The sequence below is a fragment of the Amia ocellicauda genome, chromosome 5, assembly GCF_036373705.1.
Source record: "Amia ocellicauda isolate fAmiCal2 chromosome 5, fAmiCal2.hap1, whole genome shotgun sequence".
Taxonomy (NCBI): Eukaryota; Metazoa; Chordata; class Actinopteri; order Amiiformes; family Amiidae; genus Amia; species Amia ocellicauda.
The window spans coordinates 35,707,756-35,731,831 of record NC_089854.1 but is presented as its reverse complement, the minus strand read 5'-3'; the positions used below and the strand labels follow the sequence as shown (position 1 = coordinate 35,731,831).

Genomic DNA, 24,076 nt, shown 5'->3' with positions numbered 1-24,076 from the left:
TACTAGTATTTCATTAAGTCTGGGTTCAATCACGCAAGTACTCAGAATATTCTTGTTTAACACATGACAAGTGGATCTGCATTCATCATCAACAGGTTACCAGTGACAGAGTTGAGTACAGGAATGATACAGTGTGTTCCTGCCCTGTAGTTCAATGGTATTTCTGTGACTAATTTACTTTCCACTTATTTATATGATATTCCAGTGCCCAGCTCTGATTAATTGAACTCCAGAACTGGATGGGAAGAGGGGCTGATGAAAGCAGAGTCAGTGGAGGAGGCAGAGATATTTCTGTTGGCCGCCACTTTTATGGTGAAAGCATCATCTTTCCTTGCATTAACAGTGTAATTTTGGGCTACAAGATCTATAGGAAAGTTATTTAAAACACTGCTAGCTGACTGTTTGAGGACTTTGATGAAAATAATACTTATTATAACTAACTGCTCACATATCATGGATTGACTACACATAGCAATGTGGTTACTAATAATATATTACTTTTTTTGATACTGTACAGTACATTAATGTCAGTATTTACAAACAAAAAGCATAGTAAATTAAGCCTGTAAGAAAATATATCACAGTTTTGTGTGAATTCTGTAGTCTGTAGTTTTTAAGAAAGACATCCCTACTATTGTTGTCTGCTGTGATAATACAGCCCAAGGGATTTGAATGGTTACAAGGAAAATGTCAGTCATGCAATATATAGATCTTATAGAGTCTACATTTTGGATTATTATTAATACAATGTATGTTTACTTCCACTATATCATAACATGTATTGCAGCTAACTGGGATGCAAGCCTGTAAGACTAAATGTAAGAGTACAAAACAATAAAAATTGAAGATTTGAAACTGTTTTTTCTACAGGGTATGAAACATAGTTGTTAATTGTTTTCCTGGCTAGAGCAGCCATTCTGACACACTTATGTCACTCCTGAGCTATTTCCCTGAGCATTACCAAGGCAGCTGCGTTCTACGAGAGTTTTCTATGACTGACTCTCCCTCAGTCTTTTGGAAAAATCAATGCATTTCCCCACAGTAACCCCCTTCTCCTTCTTTCATTTCCTACTATTCAGGACAGAAACCCCTACATGTAATTTCTAGTTTCTTTCTGTAAATTACTTCTGTGCAGCCAGGGCCTGGACAACTTTTTAATTTCAGTTTTGTATCAGACTGACTAGAATCACTGCATAGCTGGAGCCACTGAGCGCAGGGCAGGAAAAGGTTGAGTCAAGCAGTGTGGCGTTGCTTAAATATGAACGACCTTGTTCATGGCATACAGGGCTATATTTCTGTCTGGTTGCATGCCGAACCCAGCTGCTTGAGCTAGCAATCAAACAGTGCAATGAGAGAGAGAGGGTGGAGGTACACTGAATACATTGATAATACCACTTCAAAGGGCAGGGGCACCCGAAAAGGGAGAGCAATGGTGTGATGGCACAAGTGGAGAATTAAGCTGAGTCCCTTGAGCTCATTAAGGGTAAATAAGACTGGCGCTGCAGCAGAGCGCAGAGTGCATGGGTGTGCGTGTGCGCATGTGAAGCATCTGAGAGAGAGAGAGAGAGAGAGAGAGAGAGAGAGAGAGGCACAGCACAGCACAGCTCTGCGCCTCACAGAGCCCATGCGAGAGACGGACAGCTCTTGCGCTTCTCTTCCCGTCCTCCTGCGTGTCCAGCCCGGCTCTACCCACCATGTCGCAGACGCTCCTGTGCTCCTCTGGATCCTGAGGAGTCTCTCGGGGCCCTTGCCTGCCGCCGCTTCCTCCGGTCCTCTCCCGACTCGCCGAGCCCCGCTGCCTCTCTCCTCCGCCTTCCTCCTCCCCGCAGACGTCGGCATCGTCTTACCGTCTCTGTGAAGCAGCGGCGGCGGAGATGGATGTGACGCGGCTGCCTCCTGTGATTGAAGAGGTCGGGGATCCGGCAGGTCGGTGCTCAGCCTTTCCGTTGTCCTTAGCGCATCTGCTTAGCGGAGGTCTGGCTCAGTAGCGGCGCAGGGGGACGTTGGTAGACACGGCGGAGTTGAGGACAGGGCTCGGGTGCGCAGGTTGCTGCGGGTCCAGACCTGCCTTCTCCTCAGCTCAGACAATGTGCCGGACCCCATGTTTCAGATGCCGCAGGGAGGTGATCTAAGTCGTTATCATTCTGTGCAATGTGAGGTGTCTTAATTGGCCGGTGTATGTTACTGCTAATGCTCACAGGTGCATACGCACATCTTTTAAAGTAAGGACTGTAGCACTGGTAATTCTCTATGAAAATCGCGAAACACTGCTATAGCAGTCTCTCATTAGTGTGTCTCCTGGGACAGATCAGGTTGACATGCGTGTCACTCCTGTGCTTTATGGTCCACGGGGAACAGTCTGCTTTAGCTGATGAACACCTGTACTTTGAATATCACTAAATAAAGAGTTTCAATTGGGGCCTTACCAGGGAATGCAGAACCACAGCCATTTAGTATTTGCTGGACATAACTGGCAATGCTAAATAAGCTAAGTCACATACAGGCCATGAGCCTCAATATATAAATATTTTAAAGATCTCTGAGTGGATAGCCTGGAAATGTGCGTGCCACCCTCATCTGCAGAGAGAGTGCTTGTACAGAACACTGGTACAGGCAGGGAACTGCAGTGCATCTGACAAAATACGAAATAAATACATATTTGCACGATTAGCCAACACTCCGCAAAAGTGGTCAGTTCTCCATCCCTAAACGGGCCAGGGAGGTGCGGCAGGTGTTGCTGTGTGACCCCAGGGCTGTCTGGCTGTGTGACCTAAACGCAGACTTTCTCCTTCTTGCTGTTGGTGCTCAGCTGGCAGATAGAGGAGCAGAGCAATGACAGAGCAGAAATGAGTTCATACATAACTGCCTCCAATAAAGAAACGAAGCTCTGGAGTAATGGAGCTCATCATACAGTAGCACCTGCAAGCTTTTGCTCAATTCTGGTCAGTTGGTTTTCCCCCATTAGTTTTATGTGGTGTCACAATGTTGTGAAGTACCATTAACTGGTTTTACATTTTTTTGCTCCAGTCTACTAATGTCTATTAATGACGCCTTTCACTGTTCAACGGAAATACATCTGTTTAACTAGCAGTGGCCTGAGAATCGATTTTCATAAATGTCATCCCTCTCTTGGTAAAGTGAACAAACCACCCATGACGGTGGACCATTGTTTTGGCGAAGAGGGTTGGTCACAGAGCTGTGCCTAAGGTGGCGGTTCTACTGCACATCAGCTTGAGTAATGAAGTTAATTTCACAGTGTGGAGCTTGCCCTGGATGTCACTCTGCCCCTTGTCCTCACCATGCCACCCCCCATTCACACCCCCAGCCCCTTTCACTCTAGTCACTGCCCCACCCACAGGTGCCCTCATCTGTCTTCTCACACTGCCTAGTGACTCCTCCAAAGTATGGAAGGACTTCACCTGAGTTCGCCTGACACCAGTGATGCTTTTAACACTTTAGGTTTAGTTTTAAAGGCTGTCTGTCTTTGCTGTTCCTTCCGTTACACTTCCAGCAGGGTTAAAAATCAAATGGAGTCTAAGAATTCGGCTTAATTTTAACATTTTAACATTTTCGGAAAAGACTCTTCCAGTGCTGCATGTAGGGGAGGGTATACGCAGGTAGGCGGATTATACCCACATATTGGAGCACACCTATAGTGTGTACTTCCTTCATTTGCCCAGTTTTTCATTTGCCTTCATTTGCTCTGTGTTTATTAGTTTTTTACGGACTGCACCACGGGTGAACAGGGCATTTTTTATGTTTCCGCAAATCATTGTTCTGTAGAGCTGTGTATGAGCTCCAGGCTGTGATTGGTCACAGTGAAATATAGCGACACATTGGACGAAAGTTTTGTATGGTGCTGCTTCTCAGTCTCATCTTTGCCATGTAGTATAGCCACATTATTCTACCACCACTGATACCAGCAGTTTTAGACTAAAGTGCTTTCTGTTGCCTTTAGACTCCATGTCAAAGAAGGGACACAATTTCACACCAATTATTCCAGTGGAAGAAGGAAAATACATATTAGAAATGGTTCCAAACCAGTCAGATTCTCTTTGTCAAAGAACTAAAACCCTAGCATTGCCAGTTTGGCCATTCAATCCCATTTTCTTACAGTCTATATACACTCTATCCTCTCTATATATATTGTGTTGTGCAGTATTATAATTTTAGTGTTGCAGAAATAAATCAAACATATACAATAAACAAAGACACAAGAAACGCAGAGACTGCAGTGCAATATAGATATTTATTTATGTACACTGCAGTGGTTTTAAATTCTGTTTTAGTACATGCTTCAAAATATATCTCTGTTTATTCCTGCTGGTACAATGGCCTCATCTGAAAAATAGATGCTTTGTACTTGAGTTAATGGCTGTCTAAAGGGATTATAATGGAGAAAAAAACATGTTCAACATTTAAGAACTCAAATTCCTGAAGTATATATCTTATTTACCAAAATACTTCGGGATGTGTTTTTCTACTGAGAGTGCAGATTCCATTTTCCCATTTAATTCTACTTCTCTCAGTTATTTGTTCAACTACTTGCTTTGCATTGATCACTTTGACTATTTTCTCTGCAGAATCGCACATATTTAATGTATGTTTTATGTATTTTATGTGAGCATTCAAGTGGGGCAATCTGCAGTTTAACATAAAAAGAGATGCAAAATACACTTAAGCCACTATAGTGATCGTGCAGAGTCTAATGTACATGTTTTCAGGAGGTTCCGTTCGAACCTTTTGAAGTGTATGAATACAAAAACAATTAAAAGTTCGTTTTTTTTTTTTTTTTTGCTTTCAGATTAGATTCTTGTAACATTGTAACTGCTTGAAAGGAGGTTATAGAAGGGGAGCTGAATAATTCATGCCCTCCTACACTGCCTCACAGATCCAAGGCGCACACTCCTTTATTGTGCTTTCAAGAATGGAACTGGGTGCAACAACAGGGCTTACAGTTATCAATTCATACTGGACCTCCGGTTTGATAAGAAGATTTTGAATGAAATGATTAGGTGGATTAGAGTTTAGAAGCTTTTACAGTGCTAACACTGTTTTGGATAGCAATAGTGCTTTGACAGCCAGATCCAGTTAATCAATATTTCACCATTATAATGAAAGTAAATGTACCGTGTGTGCTTCTGTTAATGTGGGTGCAGTGATATGTTAAATGGCATCACTGACCCAGATGCTACTGAGATTTATTATTATTATTATTATTATTATTATTATTATTATTATTATTGTTTGGCAGAAGGTCTGATAGCTGTGTATATGCACCAGACAGGAGACAAACACTTCTAGACCCTCTGAACCTCCTTCGGTATATAATGACCCTTACATCCCCCGACAGTCGTTTTTCAACAGCGGTACATGAAGCTTTGCACTTCAGCTGCGCTCCTTTCCCTGTGAATGACAGTAGTGCCAGCAAAAGTGCAGGGTGTCATTGCATGTGTAGGAACATAGTGCTGCAGGATAAGACACATAGACATTAAATCACTTCAGCATCAAGCAAACATCAACCAAAGCCATCATTCTATCTTAGGTATAAAAACTGATCTGCAGAAATGCAATTGGGATAACATAATGTATAACATTTAAATATTTACCAGCAGCCACAGGCTTTTCCAAATGAACTCCCTATGCTTTTTAAAACATCAAAATATGAAATAAATAAAGAAATATACCCCACTCTCATTTGTTTTAGGTATTTCATGGCCCCTGAAGTAAACATACAAACACACATTGTGGAGATTCTGCACATACATTGATATACCGTTTTCAAAAGGGTTATTTGCAAAATAATTGATACAACCTTTAAAAAAAGATACTTAATAAACTCCTCCCAAGTAGGATACATAAACCTATCCTTTACCCACTATATATACTTTTAACAATAACAGTTGAGCTGATTCTGTTGAACAAAGCAGGCTTTAACAATCGCCTTGACACCAGCCTGTTAACACGTCACTTTGGAGGAGCGCTGCTGTGCGTGTGCCGATTCCATGTTGACTTTAGAAATCAACTGAAAAACCAGACTTACTTAAAAACACGAGTCTGGGCCAAATTGAAGCCGGTGCATTTTTCTATACGGCTCTGTTTTATATCAGTGGATTTTAAGTGTTGTTTAAAAAAAAATTACAAACTCTGTGATTCTGGTTGCTAAGTTACCCCTAAAAATGTGGTAACTGCTGGTGTTAACCTCATTAATAAACTCCCAGCTGCAGTGAAGGTAGAAAATATTATGAACAAGGACTTTTAAAGACAAGTGGAATTCGCTACTGTCCCTGTCCCCCCATCCCCCTTCCTTGCCAAGTACTCACTGATGAAAGACATGCACACTTATTACTTTTTAAAATACTATCAAAATACGCCATTGTGATTTACTACTTCTTTGTTTCCAATTTAGTTAGAGCTCTGCTTGTTTAGGATCACTATTGAGTCATGATATGAACCAGCAGCTGTCCTGCACTATTTTATGTGTCAATCCAAGGTCTTTTCACTGGTCTCCATGGAGTAACATCCACACAAGACATTTTTTATGTTTTTCACAAATCGGCAAATATTCTGGAGCTGCCATTCTCCTCTTCACAACTTCCTCCCAAGGACTGTCTCTGTTTAAGATGGATGCATGTCCACCCAAACCACCAGATTAACTGCCTATACATACCTATAAATTTACCATAGGAAGATCCATTCCCCCGTGAACTGACGGTTGTTGTTGTTTTAGAGGTCAGAATAACCAGTGATAATCTGTTGTGCAAAGCAGTACAGAATCGGGCTCAAAAGGGTATGAATGCAACATCCTAAAACGGGTGCAAAACCCTGAATGATTAGTGTGCTGGCCATACATTTCTGAGACAGACTTACCAGATCAGATGATGACTGAAGGAGACCAGCTGAGTGGGAGGAAGGCAAAACATGCTCAATGCATGTTGTGTTACATAGAGGTGTCACTCAGGTGTCACTCTGGTGTAACTCAGGTGTAACTCTGGTATCACTCTTGTATCACTCGAGTGTCAACTCATGTGTCACTTGGGTATTATTTAGCTGTCACTTGGGTGTCACTAGGATGTCACTTTGTTTTCACTGGGTGTCACTCATGTGTCATTTGCAAGGTTTCACTCAAAAAATGCTTTATATTCATGTGGCAGCATAATTCCGTGTCACTCCTGAATACGACACACAAATGTGAATATCTCTAGCGCATTGGGTCTCTGGGCCTGCTGCCTTCTTCTACCGGAGATTGACACTTCACCCTCCAGGATGGTTGTGCTCACTGTAGGGTTTTATGCAAATATAAACAGAACATGGATTACCAGAAATAAAGTACCACAGAGTAAAATAACAAGGATCCATCATAAATGTGTATTCACAGCTCTATAATACTCCAAAACAGTGAAACAAAAATATAAAAAGGACAATGTGCATTTCATAACATCCTTACACATTGTGCAGTTGAAATTGGCAGTTATCTAAGTTACTCTGCAATTAACTGATGTCTTGTCCAGGGTGTCTCCTGCCTTGCACCCTGTGCCTGGCATACTATGACCCTGTACTGGATGAAACTGGACCATAAAAAGGTGCTGAGATGGTGTTATCTGAGTGCTGCTTAGTGAAGTGTTTGGATTTATTTAGTTTTCCTCTCTCTGTCTAAGCGGCTTCTTTTTGCATAGCTACCAGTTTTTCTGTATTTGTTGACAGTGGTGTGGCCTGAATTAACCAGAACATTGACTGTTTTCCATTTTACCCATCATAGCCTTCCTCACAGTGTGGACACAGCTTCATTACAATTGATCTCACTTTTAACGAATAGGAATAGCTTTTGCCCTCGACATCGGCCTCTGGGTATAACTATTTCCTTGCTTCTCTTTTTACATTCTCCCATTACTCACTCATTAACTCACCATCAAATATTCATGGGTGTTCAAGAGGGGGTGATGAAACAAAGGCTGGACTGGTCTGATGCCACATAAAGCTGAGTTATGAAGGGCACTGACGGCCTATGCTGTAGAAATTAGTCGTTTTCTATATATTTAGTCTCACTCGTTAGTCTTCTGTGATCATTGTAGATGAAGGAAGGAATCTATAAAGGAAGATTTATGATGCCAAGCTTCTGTGTTCAATAGGTATTTTGGAGGTCCTACACACACATTGATCAAGCAGTGTCTCTGTGCGCCCATAAAGCTGCACATTTATCATAATGGATATGCTAATCTTTGTCTGTCTCTCAAGACTAATAATGCCATTAATTTAACTGTCTCACTGCAGGTACAGAACCAGTGTTTTTTTAGGTTACTCTGTTCAGGCCTGACTAACGAAGGATGCTGGGTCTTCCATGGCTGCCAATTCTTATGAAAGAAAAAGCAATACATTCAAGATAATTTGATAATCTGTACTCAGTATAAACAATCCTGTATATTATCACTCAACAGAGTTTTTAGCATGCCGATAAACAGATTAAGATTTAATCATCACCTCAGTATACCCTGGCTGACTGCAGTCGGTGGTTTGTGGACTGAAGCACATAGTCGTCATGCAGCATTAGCCTTGGGACCAGTTAAGAGGTGGGAGGGCATAATTAATTCTTCCCTTCCTCTGAGCCCCAAGGCAGCGCATTCCCGGTGGTACAAAAACTGAAACAGTTGCACAAGTCAGGATTGTTTTTTCAATTAACCATCCGTATACCAGGAACTACAGCTGTCTCAGTTTAAAACTCAGGGCCAAATTGTATGTCAGTTAGAGAGCTTCAGCGTGTACGTGTCTTGTCTTGGCTGTCAGTTGATTTTTCATGATTCTTAATCATATAAACCGTCTTGGATTGATGCCAAATATTAATAACAATAACAACAACTAATAATAATATATTTTAATTTTTGTGTGTGTGAGTATTTGAGAAACACAAACTAGTATTGTCCAAGGTAGTATAATTGATGAATTGACTTTTACAACATTGTTTGAACCCTGTAGTTCCAATCCAGACGGGTTGTGATTGTCTTTCGATATACATAGATGGCAAGAGTCTGATTGCTGTTGGTCTGGGAAATGGCCTGGTATCTCTGCATGGCCTTGTCACTGATATGTTGTCAATTGCACCACATCTCTAGGGGTGAAGCTGTTTCAAGCTGCAAATTAGGTATTGCATTTCTGTGTAAGGTGCAGAGGGAAGTCAGTCGTATTCATTAATGTGCAACAGTATCTTAGTTGCTGCGGGAAATAAAACTGTGTAATCTAAGAGCTAGCATGGGGTTCTGGCGTGTCATTATTAACCCTTCAGATCCTGTGTGACTTTTAGGATCTATTTCCTTCTCTGGCCTGAATTTGAGTTGTTTCACTGTTCTGGAAGTTATGAGATGAGATTAGAAAACTAGGCTCTGTTGGGTTTCACTTGATTGTTGAGGGAAATACAGATGTAGTGATTTTGGGTGATGGTAAGTTTGTCATAAACTCAACATGGCACAATGGCATACAATGGCATTGGTAAAATTTTAAACACAATGTCCCTGCCCATTAGTTATTGTTTCAATTGCTTAAAAACTTAAATGAAGTGCAAAATCACTTGATTTTAGAAAAAAAGAAAACTAAATATGACTTATTTTTGTCAGGGCTTTGATATTGTAGTTGACGTCAAAGAGAATATTTGACTACTACTTGGGGCTGCTCGTGTGTTGGCTGGCAGGGTGAGCACTTACACGTCTTTCACTTATAGCTCTTAAACTGGATGGAGGCAGTATATTAAGATCACATCCTGATCTATAAACAGTCACTGCCAGGAGAGGTGTATGGTTACTTAATCTCAGAAGAGTTCGACACAGGCTATAAAAAGTTTGATAATGTCAGGGTCTGGCTGGCAGCCAGTGCAGGGCGGGAGGTTAGACTGGGGACATGAGGGAGACTCCAGAGGTGGCTCTCAGCTAAGTGACCAGGGTTGGGAGACACTTCTCTATAGTGACTCTATAGTGACAGTATAGACACTGCCCTGCATGCTCATGAGAACAGGCCTCAGTCTCATTACTCACTGACTTGGAATTTGGGCTGTGTCTTTGCCTCATGGTGTTGATATCACTGCTTCAGTATATGTAGTCTAGGTCTAGTCTAGTCCAGTCTAGCTCTTAAACTGATCATGTGTTTGTATTTCAATACATCCCCGTACTTAGCTGTAGTTCCCATACTGATGACAGTGCCATGAGCATCACTTGGGCATTGACCAAATCCAAACTCTGACCTTCCCAGCGAACAGGCAAAGGACAACCTGAACTCGTAAACATGCTGATGTGTCGGTCTGGTTTAATGGCCATTGAGATTGTACTTCTGGGATTGTGCATATGTATGGGTTAGATAATAATAATCTTTATTTCATATAGTGCTTTTCAAATACATCCCAAAGCACTGCTCAGGGTAATACATACAGTAAATTCAAACATTAAAAGCCATAGAAAAAAAAAAAAGTTTTCTATTTAGATTTAAAACTGCTTACAGAATCACTGTCCCTTATGACCTTTGGAAGATCGTTTCACAGCCTTGGAGAAAAAACAGAAAAGGCTCTGTCCCCAAAAGAGCGGCGCTTCATAATGAGAAGCGTCAACATGCCAGAGTCGTATGATCACAAGCTACACATTGGAATATGGGACCAACAGCTCACTGATATAATTGGGCGCTAACCCGTGAAGAGCACTAAAAGCAGGATTTTGAATTTCACTCTGAACTCCACTGGAAGACAATTTGGTTTTGGTTAAGATTCTTGCCTCTGTGTTTTTGTCACGGCCACAGACCAGCACTCTTCTCCCAGTCCAAACACTTCCACTTTTCCCTGCTAGATGTCACCATCAACCTTCCTTACCAGTCACTTCTCCCAGCTCCCTTCATTCAGTCAATCAATCAACATTCCTGAACACCATGTGCACTTGTTTAATCACCCGCTGCCCCCATTCGCCATGCACCTCCCAAACCTGGTTCCTTGCGTTCCTCTGGTCTCCATATAAACCCCTCACTGGTTGTCACTAGTCATGAAGTTTTGTTAATGTAAACTATGTTTCCGAGCTGTCTCTGCGTGCCTTGTTTAGCCTTGAATCTACTGTGTATCCTTGACGAGAGCTTGATTTCCCGACCACGACTTTGCTCTTCCCCTGATTGCCTGTTTTCCTGATCGCCCGACCCTTGCCAGTGACCATGACCATGTATTTGCCTTGCCTTAATTGTACTGTCCTGCCGGTATCTGACCCCTCCTGTCTTGACGATCCCACCAGCACTGCAACTGGGTTCCCCTGTTCCCGTGCCCGTGGTACATTACAGTTTTGTACGTACTGCAATTTTTCTAGGGTGTTCTTAGACATGCCAGCAAGCAAAGAGAAACAGCAGTCTATACGGGAGAAAATAAATGCATGAATCAGCTTTTCTGCATCTTCGTCAGAAAGACCAGAGCGAATGCAATTAATATTATGTAGATGGTAAAATTAAACTTTTGTAATATTGTGGATGTGCTCATTGTCCTTGAATGACAATAGTGGGGAATGTTACATGGGGCGCTTCTCTTACATCTGTTATTAGGTTTTGGTTCATATCACCACATTTTCACACACTGTGAGTCATTTCTAACATGTGATAAGTGGGAGTACAGAATCAGCAAATGCCAACTATATTTAACCAGCAGCTGATAACAATATTACGAAAATGAGTTCAAATGCTTTGTTAAAAAGTTCCTGTCAACATGGGGCAGCACATTTCCACTTTTCCACTTCTAGTGCCCTCCAGGGATCAGTAACAGCAGAAACACCAGAGAAGAAGTTTGATTCAACAGTTAACTTTTGTTGCACATTTGACATGAACATGAACTTGATGATGTCATTGTAACCTCCTCTCCAGGGTGTGACAGTAATGACATCGAATCAGATATCAAATTCATTGTTGATATGACAGTATTGGAAAGTGTGCTCATGAGTGAATCAGTGTACCTTTTCAAGTTGCCTTGAGGAACATGGCTGTTAATCAGTATAATATGGAACATAAATAAAGAGCTAACCAACTAACTAAATGGATGGATAGATGGATAGATGGAACGAAAGATAACTATAAACAAAATACATAGCCAATCAAACAAATACATAAATAAATTGGCACCACTTGAGAAGCCCTGGACAGGTATTTTGCAGCAGGAGATAAATAAATCGAAATTTAACAAATGTTATCAAAAAGTTCTCTAAAACTAATGTCATTGTGTAAGTACACATGCTTTGATTGAGAGGCAAATCTGGGCCAGCGGAGATCTCTCAAAGACTTTCTGTAGCCAGTTTGACAGGATATGATATTACTGCAGTGGTTGTTTCAATGACACATTTGTTCCAGTCCGGCAGATCAAACCAGAACTGTCAATTGAAAGTGATGTCTTCTAGTGGGTTTCATAAGGTCCCTCCCACTACCAAATTAAAGCTCTTTAATTGATTGGAATCTTAGCGCTTGCATGCTTTTTATAGTTCACTCGTTCTGCTCTGGCCATGAAATTAAATAATTGATATTACAAGGAAGGAAAGGATCAGCAGAATGGGCAGCACTGTATTTCAGCGCCGTCTGTATGAAGCAGAATAAGAAACAGCTTGAGGGTATTTAGTGGCTCATGGGGGAATGCTGTAAGGAAATATTAAATTGTGTGTTTAGTAAATCGCAGAATTGTGGTGTTAATTTCCCTCTATGAGCCGCAAACCATATTTACTACCTGATTTCTGTATCTGTTGTTGTCGGGATTTTAATTTAGTTTCGAGAGACACTTCACACACGCCAGGGGTTATCAACCTGCTTTAGCTGTTTTGCATTTCCACTGCTTCTATAGGTCTGGTGTGTTCTAGTTACATATAATCTGCGAAGGCATCACTGAATTATTTTTACTTTCTTTTTAAACATGACCTCTTAGCAGCAGTTGAGAGTTTTCCAGGTAGCAGTTTCTGACTTTCAGAGAAGACGTCCAGATTTTTGTCCTATGACAAAACGTAAGGCTGTGGCAATAATACAGGACCCAGGATTATGGTACTCAGCAGCTATCCCACTTTACATTTATTGAACTAAAAATAACCGAACCCTTTCTATTTTTTTTTTTTTCTCCAGTGTTGTTCCAACCTTGTGCTCAAGTTTCTAAGTAACGCTTGTTAGCTGAGTTCGGCAGCCTGGTGCTTGGTTTGTATCACCGTGTCTCAAATCTGGAGTGGGGATAACAGTAACAGTAACATGCATCGTGGGTAAACAAGCTTTCAATCAGTTTTTTTGTTAACAAAATAAACAATTTTAACCTACCCACAACTTGCAAATAACAAACCCTGTGGAGTTTTCATTTCTGAGTAGAAAGTGGCTTCTGAAAATAATTGAAACTACGCTAGGGTTCAGGTTTGTACTTTGCGATTTGCAGGTCTAGGCTTTCCTGTACATTCTGCCTTGTAGAAATGTATTTAATTAATCATTCACAGGTATCAGTGCTAATAGGATCGGGGGGCTTATCCACATCTCAACTGGGTTAAATCTCTCAGCTGATGAACTTTCTGGCCCTGGATTAGGCAGCCCAGGAGCTTCATCATGGGGAATTCTCTGAGCTCAATTTAGCCTGTCTGTTTTTGTGTGTCGCACCCCCCTCCAGCCAGTTAGCCCCACTGGTGGCAGGTTTACAGTCAATTCAGACGCAGTGAGATCAGAGCCTCTGGATTGAAGATGATACAGTGTTATATAAATTCTTGTTGCCTGGCAACCAAAGTGCTATCTGTCTCCGCTACTTGAAAAACACTCGGAGACGGCTTCAGTTTTCCCCTAAACTCAAGTGTGCACTATTGTGATATTACTGCAGAGATTCCTGTACTCTTTAAGTGGTTGCCATTGGTTGTGAATTTCACTTTTCCCAAAGAGCCCCCCCCTCAATCCACAAAAAACATATCTGTCTGTCTGTCTGTCTAGGAATATATTTAAGTGGTTGCAGCTGCAATGCTAAAGGCTACTGTCTATTCTTATCATGGTTCACAAAACCCAAATTGTCAAGAGTGGTGAAGGAGAAATAGGCCAAAAGCATATACACCTGTCAGGGAAGATGGACATCAGTGACAGAGTAAGGGAAGCCGTCACACTCTTGAAGAGAGCAGCTCTATATTTAGGCTGGGCCGTCTGTCAGGGCTTGAATGACAGCAGCCAGAGACGGAGAGGGGGGGGGTTAAACCACGAGAGAGAGTCTTTCATTTAACATTCTTCTGCTGTCGGCTCTTTTCATGTGTCTGGTTTAGTCCCGACCGCTCTTCCTCCTGTGCAGTTCGGCGGCAGCTGTGTGTACAAGCAGGGGGCGAGAGGTAAGAGAGTTAGAAAACAGAAAGGTCTTGATCCACTGATTGTATGAATTCAAAACACAAATTTAAAGTGGGTTTTCTGAATATACAGGTATGTGTAAAGCAGCTGTAAGTAATGCAATGATTAGAAAACCACACGAGCTGTGTGCAGGGGCTCCGTGTGCAAATGGGTTTCATTCTGATAGGAGGTTGTTCTGCGGTCAGACCACCAGATGGTGCTACTGAGCATTTTAGGGAAATCGACACATGAACTCTATAACCCAGGGGTCTCCAACCCTGGTCCTGGAGAGCCCCTATCCAGCAGGTTTTGGAGATCACTCTTCTATCACCAATTTATAAACACCTGGAAGTATTTAATTCTGATCAGTGAAGCTTTGGTTTGGTAATTTCAGTAATTTAGAAACCATTGAAGCAATTATCTGAATACCTGCAGCCTCTCAGAGCAAGAGCTCCCTTGACTGATTTGCTTAATTGATTAATAACTCACATGTGTTCTCAGTATTTAGAAATTGGTAATTTAGGGTGACCTATAAGATTAACTGGATTGGGGATCTCCAAGACCAGGGTTGGAGACCCTTCCCATAATCAGTGAAAGAGAAGAACATCTGAATTTGTCACAGGTGGGGTGATGTTCAGGGCCTGGCAACCACAACAAGTGTAAAACCGAACTCGGGCTTAAGCCATACCTCAGAATAAAGCCCAGTCTGAGCTTCAGCTGCCTTCAGCACTGGCACTACTTCATAACATGCTGAACATCAAACACATTAGTAGGTGGTAAATGAGTATATTGTAGCCTTTGGGTGTTAGGGTGAGATGAAAAGTCCAGCTTGAAGTTTGCCATGTCCGTGGATACTCATTTCGCTATTGCAGGAGGTTAGTTGGATTCAACACACATTATTCAGTGAAAGTGATGACCAGAGTGCCCTGCATGGCTGAGGTTAGGCTGACAAAAGTATTTTAATTATATATATATATATATATATATATATATATATATATATATATATATATATATAAGAATGGAGGAATTAAAGTAAGAAATAAGGCTCAGGTACATTGCTAAAAATACTGCCCCCTGCGTAAAGTGCAGTTTTCAAGTGGAAGATAATATGCCTGTTACGTAGAGCACATTGTCTCCATGGTGAGACCTTCATCAGGTAACAATTTATCAATTCTCACCCTCCACAGATGACACCTGCGATGAGAAGCCTGACAGACCTGGGGCCGAGGAGCCGACTGCAAAGGACAAAGAGACAACAGGACTGAAGGAAAAGGAAAAAGAGGAAAAGGAATGCGAGGAGAAAGAAGAGAAAACCGCCAGTGATGGGAAAGAACGTGATGAATGTGAGGAAAAGCCGGAGAAAGAAGTGGAAGAGGAGAAAAAGCAGCATGAGCTGAAGGCCGGGGAAGATGAAGATGAGGATCTGATTCCTGAGGAGGAGGAGGAAGAGGAGGAGCTGCACCTGGAAGATCTGAAGTCCCAAGTCCTTCAGCTGGTTGTGGAGCTGGAGGAGGCCCGGGACATGTCCCACAAACACCAGGAGAGCTTCCAAGAGCTACAAGGTCAGTTTGAGTTGTTCTCTGCTCACATTTTATTCTGACAATGGTTGGAGTTTGGTTTTGACAAATATGATTGTGTTTTTTCCCTGAGGACAGTGTGTCGTTCTCTGATAGTTTCACAATAAAGTTGTCAGAGGTCCAATTCTGGAAACTTAACCGCAAAAAAGCCAAGATGATTATCTGTGTATGTACTTTTTGTATTTTTACTGCTTTAAAATATAATGCAGTAGGTCTTTGAAAATACAACAAGTAATCAAATCTGTTTTTGATGTGAATATATTAAACTTGTAATACCCATAATATCAAAATTGCAACCAGGTTCATTCAAGCACAGTGACACTGAAGAAACTTGTTTTTACTGAGGAAGCTTGGCTACACTTTGCTAGCAGAAACTGACAGCTGCTATCCCAGGACTTAAATTATGCTCTTAGTTGTTCGCAACTGCATTGTGACATCACTGACGCCCTCCCTCAAAGAATGCTCAGCTGCTCAGATATCTGCACCCGCTGTCTTATGTCAAACTAGCTCCAGGGCTGCCATTTTAAATCATGCTGAGTCACAAATGGCTCCCAGTAGGTCACCATTTCTCAAAACACTGACAGTCACCCCACATAGATGCTGACTGACACCAGCATTCCCCACAGCTTCGTCCCAGCTTTGAGGTAGAATGAGGTGAACATGTTTTTGAGCGTATTAGAAAATTATTCATAGAATGAAAGTTGTCATACAACCAATATGTCAAAATGGGAAAGACCTCTGGCACAAAACAATTGTCATAAAGCTGGATTTAAAACAATTTTCAAATATTGTTTCTGTTATCAATAGTTCATCTCAAATGTTTTGAGGAGAGATGAATCAGAGATGAATGGACAACTATTTGGTCACACTGACAGTCATTACATTTGTGGATAGTCAGATTTTGTTTTTCTGAATCATTAAAGAAGAATTCAATCAATGTTCTAGAACAGTCTAGCCCAAGTCTCAGTCTAAAACTTTTGAGTGTCTGACCACACATCTCAAACAACGTCAGATGTCAATGTATGACAAAACACTAGTCACATGACACTGGGGGTCTGAACTCCCTAACAAGTGTAGAGGATATGAGGTCTTCTAACCTCTCCACTAACCCCACCTCTGATCTCCTGAACAGGACTGCTGGAGGATGAGCGCATGGCCAGCGCACAGCAGGCAGAGACCTTCACCAGGCAGATACAGAGGCTGCAAGGTAACCTGTCCTGAGAGAAGAACTCCCATTGCCATCCTGTCTGGAGACAACACATTATCATCTCCCCGTTTCAAAGATAATTGTGCCCTCAGGCAGGCCAAAGGGAGATGTTGGCATAATCTTAGTATCATATTCATAAATATTACTCTACATATCGATTTGATTGCCACTACATACGTTTAATGCAGATGGTAGATGTATACTCTCAAACAAAAAAAATCTAAAAAACGTACGTATGCTTTGCTCAATAAATATGTGTGTATGTTCAGATATATGTAACGGGGCTCATCCGTGTATAGTGAGCCCATTACCAAGTGACGTAAAGTAGTACGTGGTAGGAGGCCTGGCCTTTTAGTGTAGAGGGCTTGACACTGTACTGCGCTGGAGCCGCTGCGGTGCGGAGCGCTCGGAGGGGCGCCGGTGGTGCGTGGTTCGGGTGGGGAGCTCTGACCAGCATCTGCTACCACACACATATATATGTAGGTACAGGGGTGGACTGGGACCAAAAACGGCCCTGGACTTTTACCCAGGGGGGCGACGGCTGGGGAAGTCTGGGTCCCAATAAAGTATGGTTCTGGGTGCCGATTAACTGTGGTCTGGGGGGATAGTGTTGGTGATGTGGGCAGCGAAAGACAACCCTAAGTTTCAGCACACAAGCCTTTCTGAAATGCAGGCCTGCTCGTTTGTTTGCAATTAAACAGATAATTTGTCAATGTTTTTAGAGGCACACATATGGCGTGATGGCCTGCCATCTGGGTCCTAATTAATTGTAAACCCAAAGAAACCCTTTGAATGTGCTGCTCTGACACTGCCAGATTACAGCACGGGCTCAGCCTTGTTAGATATGACTTGAGAAGAGAACAATGCAATTGGCTGTGTCTTGTTAATTATTGTATGAAAGAGGCTGTTTTGTAATACACAAGGGATTATTGACTGAGAGGCATACACCCAGCCTCTGCCTTTATGTGCTTGTCTTGATATAGGGAAACGTACAGATTTTCATGCCTGGAGTTGATCACAGATTGCAGATCGTTATTTATTTTGTATTTCTATATTGTTTTGAGTCCACCAATAACAGCAGTGAAATTACTCCTTAAAATACTTGTTTTGTTTTTTGTAAGAACTCGTTTTATGAAGCTAAATGGCACAAATACACCTCGTTGACACCTCGAGCATCTCTGGTGCCTGAAACTCGCGTCTCTCCCCTCTCTCTCCCAGCCCAGCTGCGCTCCGTGCAGGAGGAGATGGACAGCCTGGAGGAAGAGAAGGAGAGCGAGCTGGCCGAGGCGCAGGAGGAGCTGCGGGCCGCCCAGGAAGAGGTGCTGGTCCTGCAGCAGGCCGCAGAGGAGGCCGCCGCGGAGCGTGAGAACGACATTGCCAGCCTGCAGGAGGAGCTGTGCCGCATGCGGGCTGAGTTGCAGCGCCTGCATGCCACCACACAGGAGTACGAGCTGGAGATCACCAGCCTGCGAGCTGAGATCCGCATGAAGAGTCAGAGCGGCCGGGCCAGCAAGGACGAAGGGGAGCCCCTGCAAGGTGAGCCGGACCACAAGCACAAGAGGGGATGGCTCTCAAACACTACCTCTCTGCAGAGTTATTTATTATTATCATTATCATTGTTGCTTAGCAGACACCCCTTACCCAGGGCCACTCACACTTGTCACAAGAAACACATTTTGGCATACATCTCACATTACAAAAACAGTTACAATAAGGTGATTGAAAGTGCTAGAAATACACAATCAGGAGAAAGACGGAGAATGCTGAGATGTCAAAATCTCGAGAAGTGCGGGAAGCTTTAAATAGCGATGCTCATATTTAATGGAATCAATGCTAATTTGGTATGAGTTATTCATTCCCCTTTTTTTGAAAACCCTGTTAATTAAAAAATAATAATCTTAAATTATGCAGGCTTTTATACCAATCTTAAAACTGATGATTACACTGTCCCACAGTCACCGTGTGCAAACCTGCCGCACTCTTGGATCACTGACACGTCAGTTAGGGAAGAAAAGAGGCTTCTTATTGTACCTCAGTTTTTCCGTTAGCAACAAAGCCTTTGAAACGTACTCATCTGGCACATTGTATTCCATGGAGTTTAAATAAATAATGGCCCGCCAGTGCTCAGAGTGACGCACTCTTTCTCTTTCACCACAGCGCTGCCTGACTCTGAGGCTGTGAGCAGCAACCAGCAGTGTTTCTGAAAGGCAGAAATGTGAATATTGTTGAAATTGCTTAACATGGTTTACACGGGACACCAGAAATGACAATGTAAGGCCCCGGAAGGCTTCTGCCAGAGAGCAACCCTGTAGCATGAGCACTGGAGCTGTGTGTGTCCAGTGTCATACAAGCAGTTCCAATTAACCTAGAGGAGCATAAAGATGTAATAACTATGTATGTAAGTAATGCCCATAATTAATTTCAGCATCCAGGAAGTACCGTTCAAATTTAGGCTCGTAAACGGCAAACCTGCTTGACGCAAAGTAGGAGTAATAAAAGGGTGAATTATGAGACCAATAAAACAGCTGAGATTCTGTTCAGGCACTTTTCCACCCAGACATTTCCAAGTCATTTTTCCAGCTTTACTCATTGCTTTGTGGATGAAAGAAGAACACAGACCTTTTGACAATACAGTGAGGGAAAAAAATATTTGATCCCCTGCTGATTTTGTACGTTTGCCCACTGACAAAGAAATGATCAGTCTATAATTTTAATGGTAGGTGTATTTTAACAGTGAGAGACAGAATAACAACAAAAAAATCCAGAAAAACGCATTTCAAAAAAGTTATAAATTGATTTGCATGTTAATGAAGGAAATAAGTATTTGACCCCTTCGACTTGGTGGCAAAACCCTTGTTGGCAATCACAGAGGTCAGACGTTTCTTGTAGTTGGCCACCAGGTTTGCACACATCTCAGGAGGGATTTTGTCCCACTCCTCTTTGCAGATCCTCTCCAAGTCATTAAGGTTTCGAGGCTGACGTTTGGCAACTCGAACCTTCAGCTCCCTCCACAGATTTTCTATGGGATTAAGGTCTGGAGACTGGCTAGGCCACTCCAGGACCTTAATGTGCTTCTTCTTGAGCCACTCCTTTGTTGCCTTGGCTGTGTGTTTTGGGTCATTGTCATGCTGGAATACCCATCCACGACCCATTTTCAATGCCCTGGCTGAGGGAAGGAGGTTCTCACCCAAGATTTGACAGTACATGGCCCCGTCCATCGTCCCTTTGATGCGGTGCAGTTGTCCTGTCCCCTTAGCAGAAAAACACCTCCAAAGCATAATGTTTCCACCTCCATGTTTGACGGTGGGGATGGTGTTCTTGGGGTCATAGGCAGCATTCCTCCTCCTCCAAACACGGCGAGTTGAGTTGATGCCAAAGAGCTCGATTTTGTTCTCATCTGACCACAACACTTTCACCCAGTTCTCCTCTGAATCATTCAGATGTTCATTGGCAAACTTCAGACGGGCCTGTACATGTGCTTTCTTGAGCAGGGGGACCTTGCGGGCGCTGCAGGATTTCAGTCCTTCACAGTGTAGTGTGTTACCAATTGTTTTCTTGGTGACTATGGTCCCAGCTGCCTTGAGATCATTAACAAGATCCTCCCGTGTAGTTCTGGGCTGATTCCTCACTGTTCTCATGATCATTGAAACTCCACGAGGTGAGATCTGGCATGGAGCCCCAGACCGAGGGAGACTGACAGTTATTTTGTGTTTCTTCCATTTGAGAATAATCGCACCAACTGTTGTCACCTTCTCACCAAGCTGCTTGGCGATGGTCTTGTAGCCCATTCCAGCCTTGTGTAGGTCTACAGTCTTGTCCCTGACATCCTTGGAGAGCTCTTTGGTCTTGGCCATGGTGGAGAGTTTGGAATCTGATTGATTGATTGCTTCTGTGGACAGGTGTCTTTTATACAGGTGACGAGCTGAGATTAGGAGATTTAAGAGAGTGCTCCTAATCTCAGCTCGTTACCTGTATAAAAGACACCTGGGAGCCAGAAATCTTGCTGATTGATAGGGGATCAAATACTTATTTCCCTCATTAACATGCAAATCAATTTATAACTTTTTTGAAATGCGTTTTTCTGGATTTTTTTGTTGTTATTCTGTCTCTCACTGTTAAAATACACCTACCATTAAAATTATAGACTGATCATTTCTTTGTCAGTGGGTAAACGTACAAAATCATCAGGGGATCAAATACTTTTTTCCCTCACTGTATACTATTTCAGTAGTACCCTTCCTCATAAACGGCAATTAAGTGGCCAAAGTGTACACATTCCTAAAGATTACTTTATGCAGATAACAATTTGGTTGGAAATCCCCCTGCGGCACGAGGCAAGGAGGATAAGCATTTAATTTGCGATTATTGATTTTCTTTTGTTGCACTTTAATATCATTACAAACTGTGCTGGTTACTATGGAACTTTCAGCAGAGGTGGATAATTTCGAACGGCTATTGAGTGTGTGATGTCACAGCTTTGCAGATGTATCAGGATTATTTTACATTCATTGAACATTCCACCATTATTTTCAATGCTGCTCTTTAAAATGTTATGAATTGATTATAATGTAGTCATTTTGGATGATGTCAGGTGTTAAAAGCACAAGCAAACTACTTGTATAGTAAGACATAATGATATATGGGACCATGATGAGGAATCAGTGCAGGACAAGATTGTGAAGAGGATAAGCATTACTGCTCCACTGTTGTAAATTCTCACTGCTGATTGGTTGTCAACCTTATGATGTCATGACTTGCTCTTCAAGGAGCGATGTTCTGAACATTCCACCATTATTTTCTATGGCATTTTTTGGGGATGTCCATTTAATTCACTTTTCTTTAATTCATACATGAAATGCAGTTGCTTGGGAGTTTCAAAGCTGTCGTGGTTTTATATGTGTGTGTTCATATGATCCTCTACCACTCCTTACCACTGAGGAGCTACCCTGCTTCTTTTTCTTTATTGTGTCTGGCGGTGTTCAGTGGACTGCAGGGAAGGTTTAGTGTTGTTAGCTCTCTGATACAACCCCGTAGTAAAAGACACCAACATGGCATAAGACTGAATAGATGCCCACAGAGCATGGCATTCTGACACTTTAACTGACCTGTTGTTAGGTGACCTGAAGCAATTGAGGGACGAGTGCCAGAGCCTGAAGTGTGAGTGTCAGACTCTCAAGGATGACAACAAACAGCTTCTGGAGAAACTGAAGCTTCTGCAGCTGCAGAGATCTGGGTGAGGCCTGAGTTGAAGTATTATATATCGACCACAGAAATGTTCTGCGTGAGTTGTCTGTTCTGCAGCTACTTAGTGCTGTGGGCGATCATGACTGCTTGTGAATGTGTATTCTTTATTGCAGGATCCCTGTGGTTGGCATTTAATGGTGCAACACGAAAGCTTATAAAAATGTTTAGAACTTTTGCAGGCATTTTTCTTCTAAAACAATCACACTTAATAAGGATGTTCTTCATATGCATTAGACACAATTCAAGTTTTCACTCACCTTTGTGTATTTATTTAGAGTTTAGTATTTTCTGTTATTTTAGAACCCTTTAAAATCTATATACAGGTGAACCCCCGCTTTGCACAACCCTGTTGTTATGGAGTTGTTATAGCATTAATTAATTAAATGAATTAATGGATTATCAAATGCTATAAAACTGAAATGCAACACTCAGTCAGAATACCCTCCCTTGGATAAAGTGTTGACAACAGTAGATCCATTCAGCTTCATTATTTTAATTCTAAAAAGCTAAATGAAGGAAAAGTGCATCAGCCAGGATCCATGAACTTTGGCAGATTACAATGAAGATTCCAATAAATATTATAATTGTTTGTATGATTGTTAGTTTATCAGACCAATTTTCTGATTAACAGCACATTTATATTATATTAGTTTAGTTCAGTGCAAAGTGGGGTATACCTGTAATTGCCTGTAGGTATTTTCCTATATAAGAATAATACAAAGTGTAAATATCATTATATAAAATAAAATGTACGTCCTGCATATAGGAGCTAAAATATACAGTACACTTAAAACATAACTGTGGTGTAGTAGTTCAAAACTATACTGCAGTTTCCTCTTATTGTCCTTGATGAGCCTTGAAAAAGGACCGTCTGTGTCCAGTGAAGTCAAGAGGCATCTCTCCTTCATCATCACAGGTCTAATGATGTGTATCTGGCCCTGAGAGAAGAAGCACTGAGCGGCGAAGGGGAGGCTCATCTCCTCTGCAGGAAGGATGCGGAGGGGGGCACTGAAGACCTGTTTGAAGTGCGCAAGGCAGGGAGCTACATGACCATGACGGAGCCCCGGACGAACTGCAAGCTGGTGGATGTGTCGATCCAAAAGAATATCTCCTTTGATGGGAAACCGCTGACACCGACGAGCATGAATGGGGGCTTCTTGGAGATCTACTCGCTAAGAGACCAGCTGAAACAAGCGGAGGAGAGGGCCTTGAAAGTGCAGAAAGAGGTACACCTGCTGCATGAAAATAAAATACACTTTAGGTTCCCTTTCCTAACCGTTCACAGGACTACCTTGGCGTTTTCTTACGATCATCCCAGGCAAGGCAAGGACAGAGGATGGGCACTCTAGGTGTTTAAGTGTTCTTTTTGTCTTTATCGGTGGTTGCAGAAACGTACAAGATGCATTTACTTCTTGACAAGTAGCTCTCTTTGGCACCTGGAGCCCAAGTTCAAGGAGACTTTAACACTGCCTCTTCCTGCAGTGTGACAGCCTCAAGGGGGAGCTGCTGGAACTGCAGGGCCGCTACACGAGCAGCCAGAAGGAGAGAGCCGACCTGGAGAGGGAGCTTCAGAGATGCCGGGAGGAGCTAGAAAAGCTCACAGGCAAGAAAATGCAGGTGAGAGGGGGCCTGGAGCTCAGGCTTTTGGGGAAATACCTCTGGGTGGGGGGCTTTCTCCACAGCAGCAGAGATGCCCATTTGGTGATCTGTGAGGCAGTGTGGTAGGAACCTCTGATAT

At 42.3% G+C, this 24,076-nt stretch overlaps 1 protein-coding gene across 3 annotated transcripts in view; it reads left to right on the top strand.

Annotated features, from left to right (window-relative positions):
• Positions 1-1,346: 1,346 nt before the first annotated feature.
• Positions 1,347-24,076, top strand: part of ccdc136b (coiled-coil domain containing 136b) — a 33,787-nt gene continuing 11,057 nt past the window's right edge. Inside the window, exons 1-7 of one of the 3 annotated variants that reach the window (XM_066704966.1) lie at positions 1,347-1,926; positions 15,498-15,872; positions 17,020-17,094; positions 18,313-18,630; positions 22,210-22,327; positions 23,255-23,564; positions 23,821-23,934. In XM_066704966.1, coding sequence (XP_066561063.1) covers positions 1,875-1,926; positions 15,498-15,872; positions 17,020-17,094; positions 18,313-18,630; positions 22,210-22,327; positions 23,255-23,564; positions 23,821-23,934 — 1,362 coding nt within the window. In that variant the 5' untranslated portion in view covers positions 1,347-1,874. Of the gene's footprint in view, positions 1,927-15,497; positions 15,873-17,019; positions 17,095-18,312; positions 18,631-22,209; positions 22,328-23,254; positions 23,565-23,820; positions 23,956-24,076 lie in introns of all 3 variants that reach the window. The other 2 variants (XM_066704964.1, XM_066704965.1) reach the window with 2 other exon arrangements.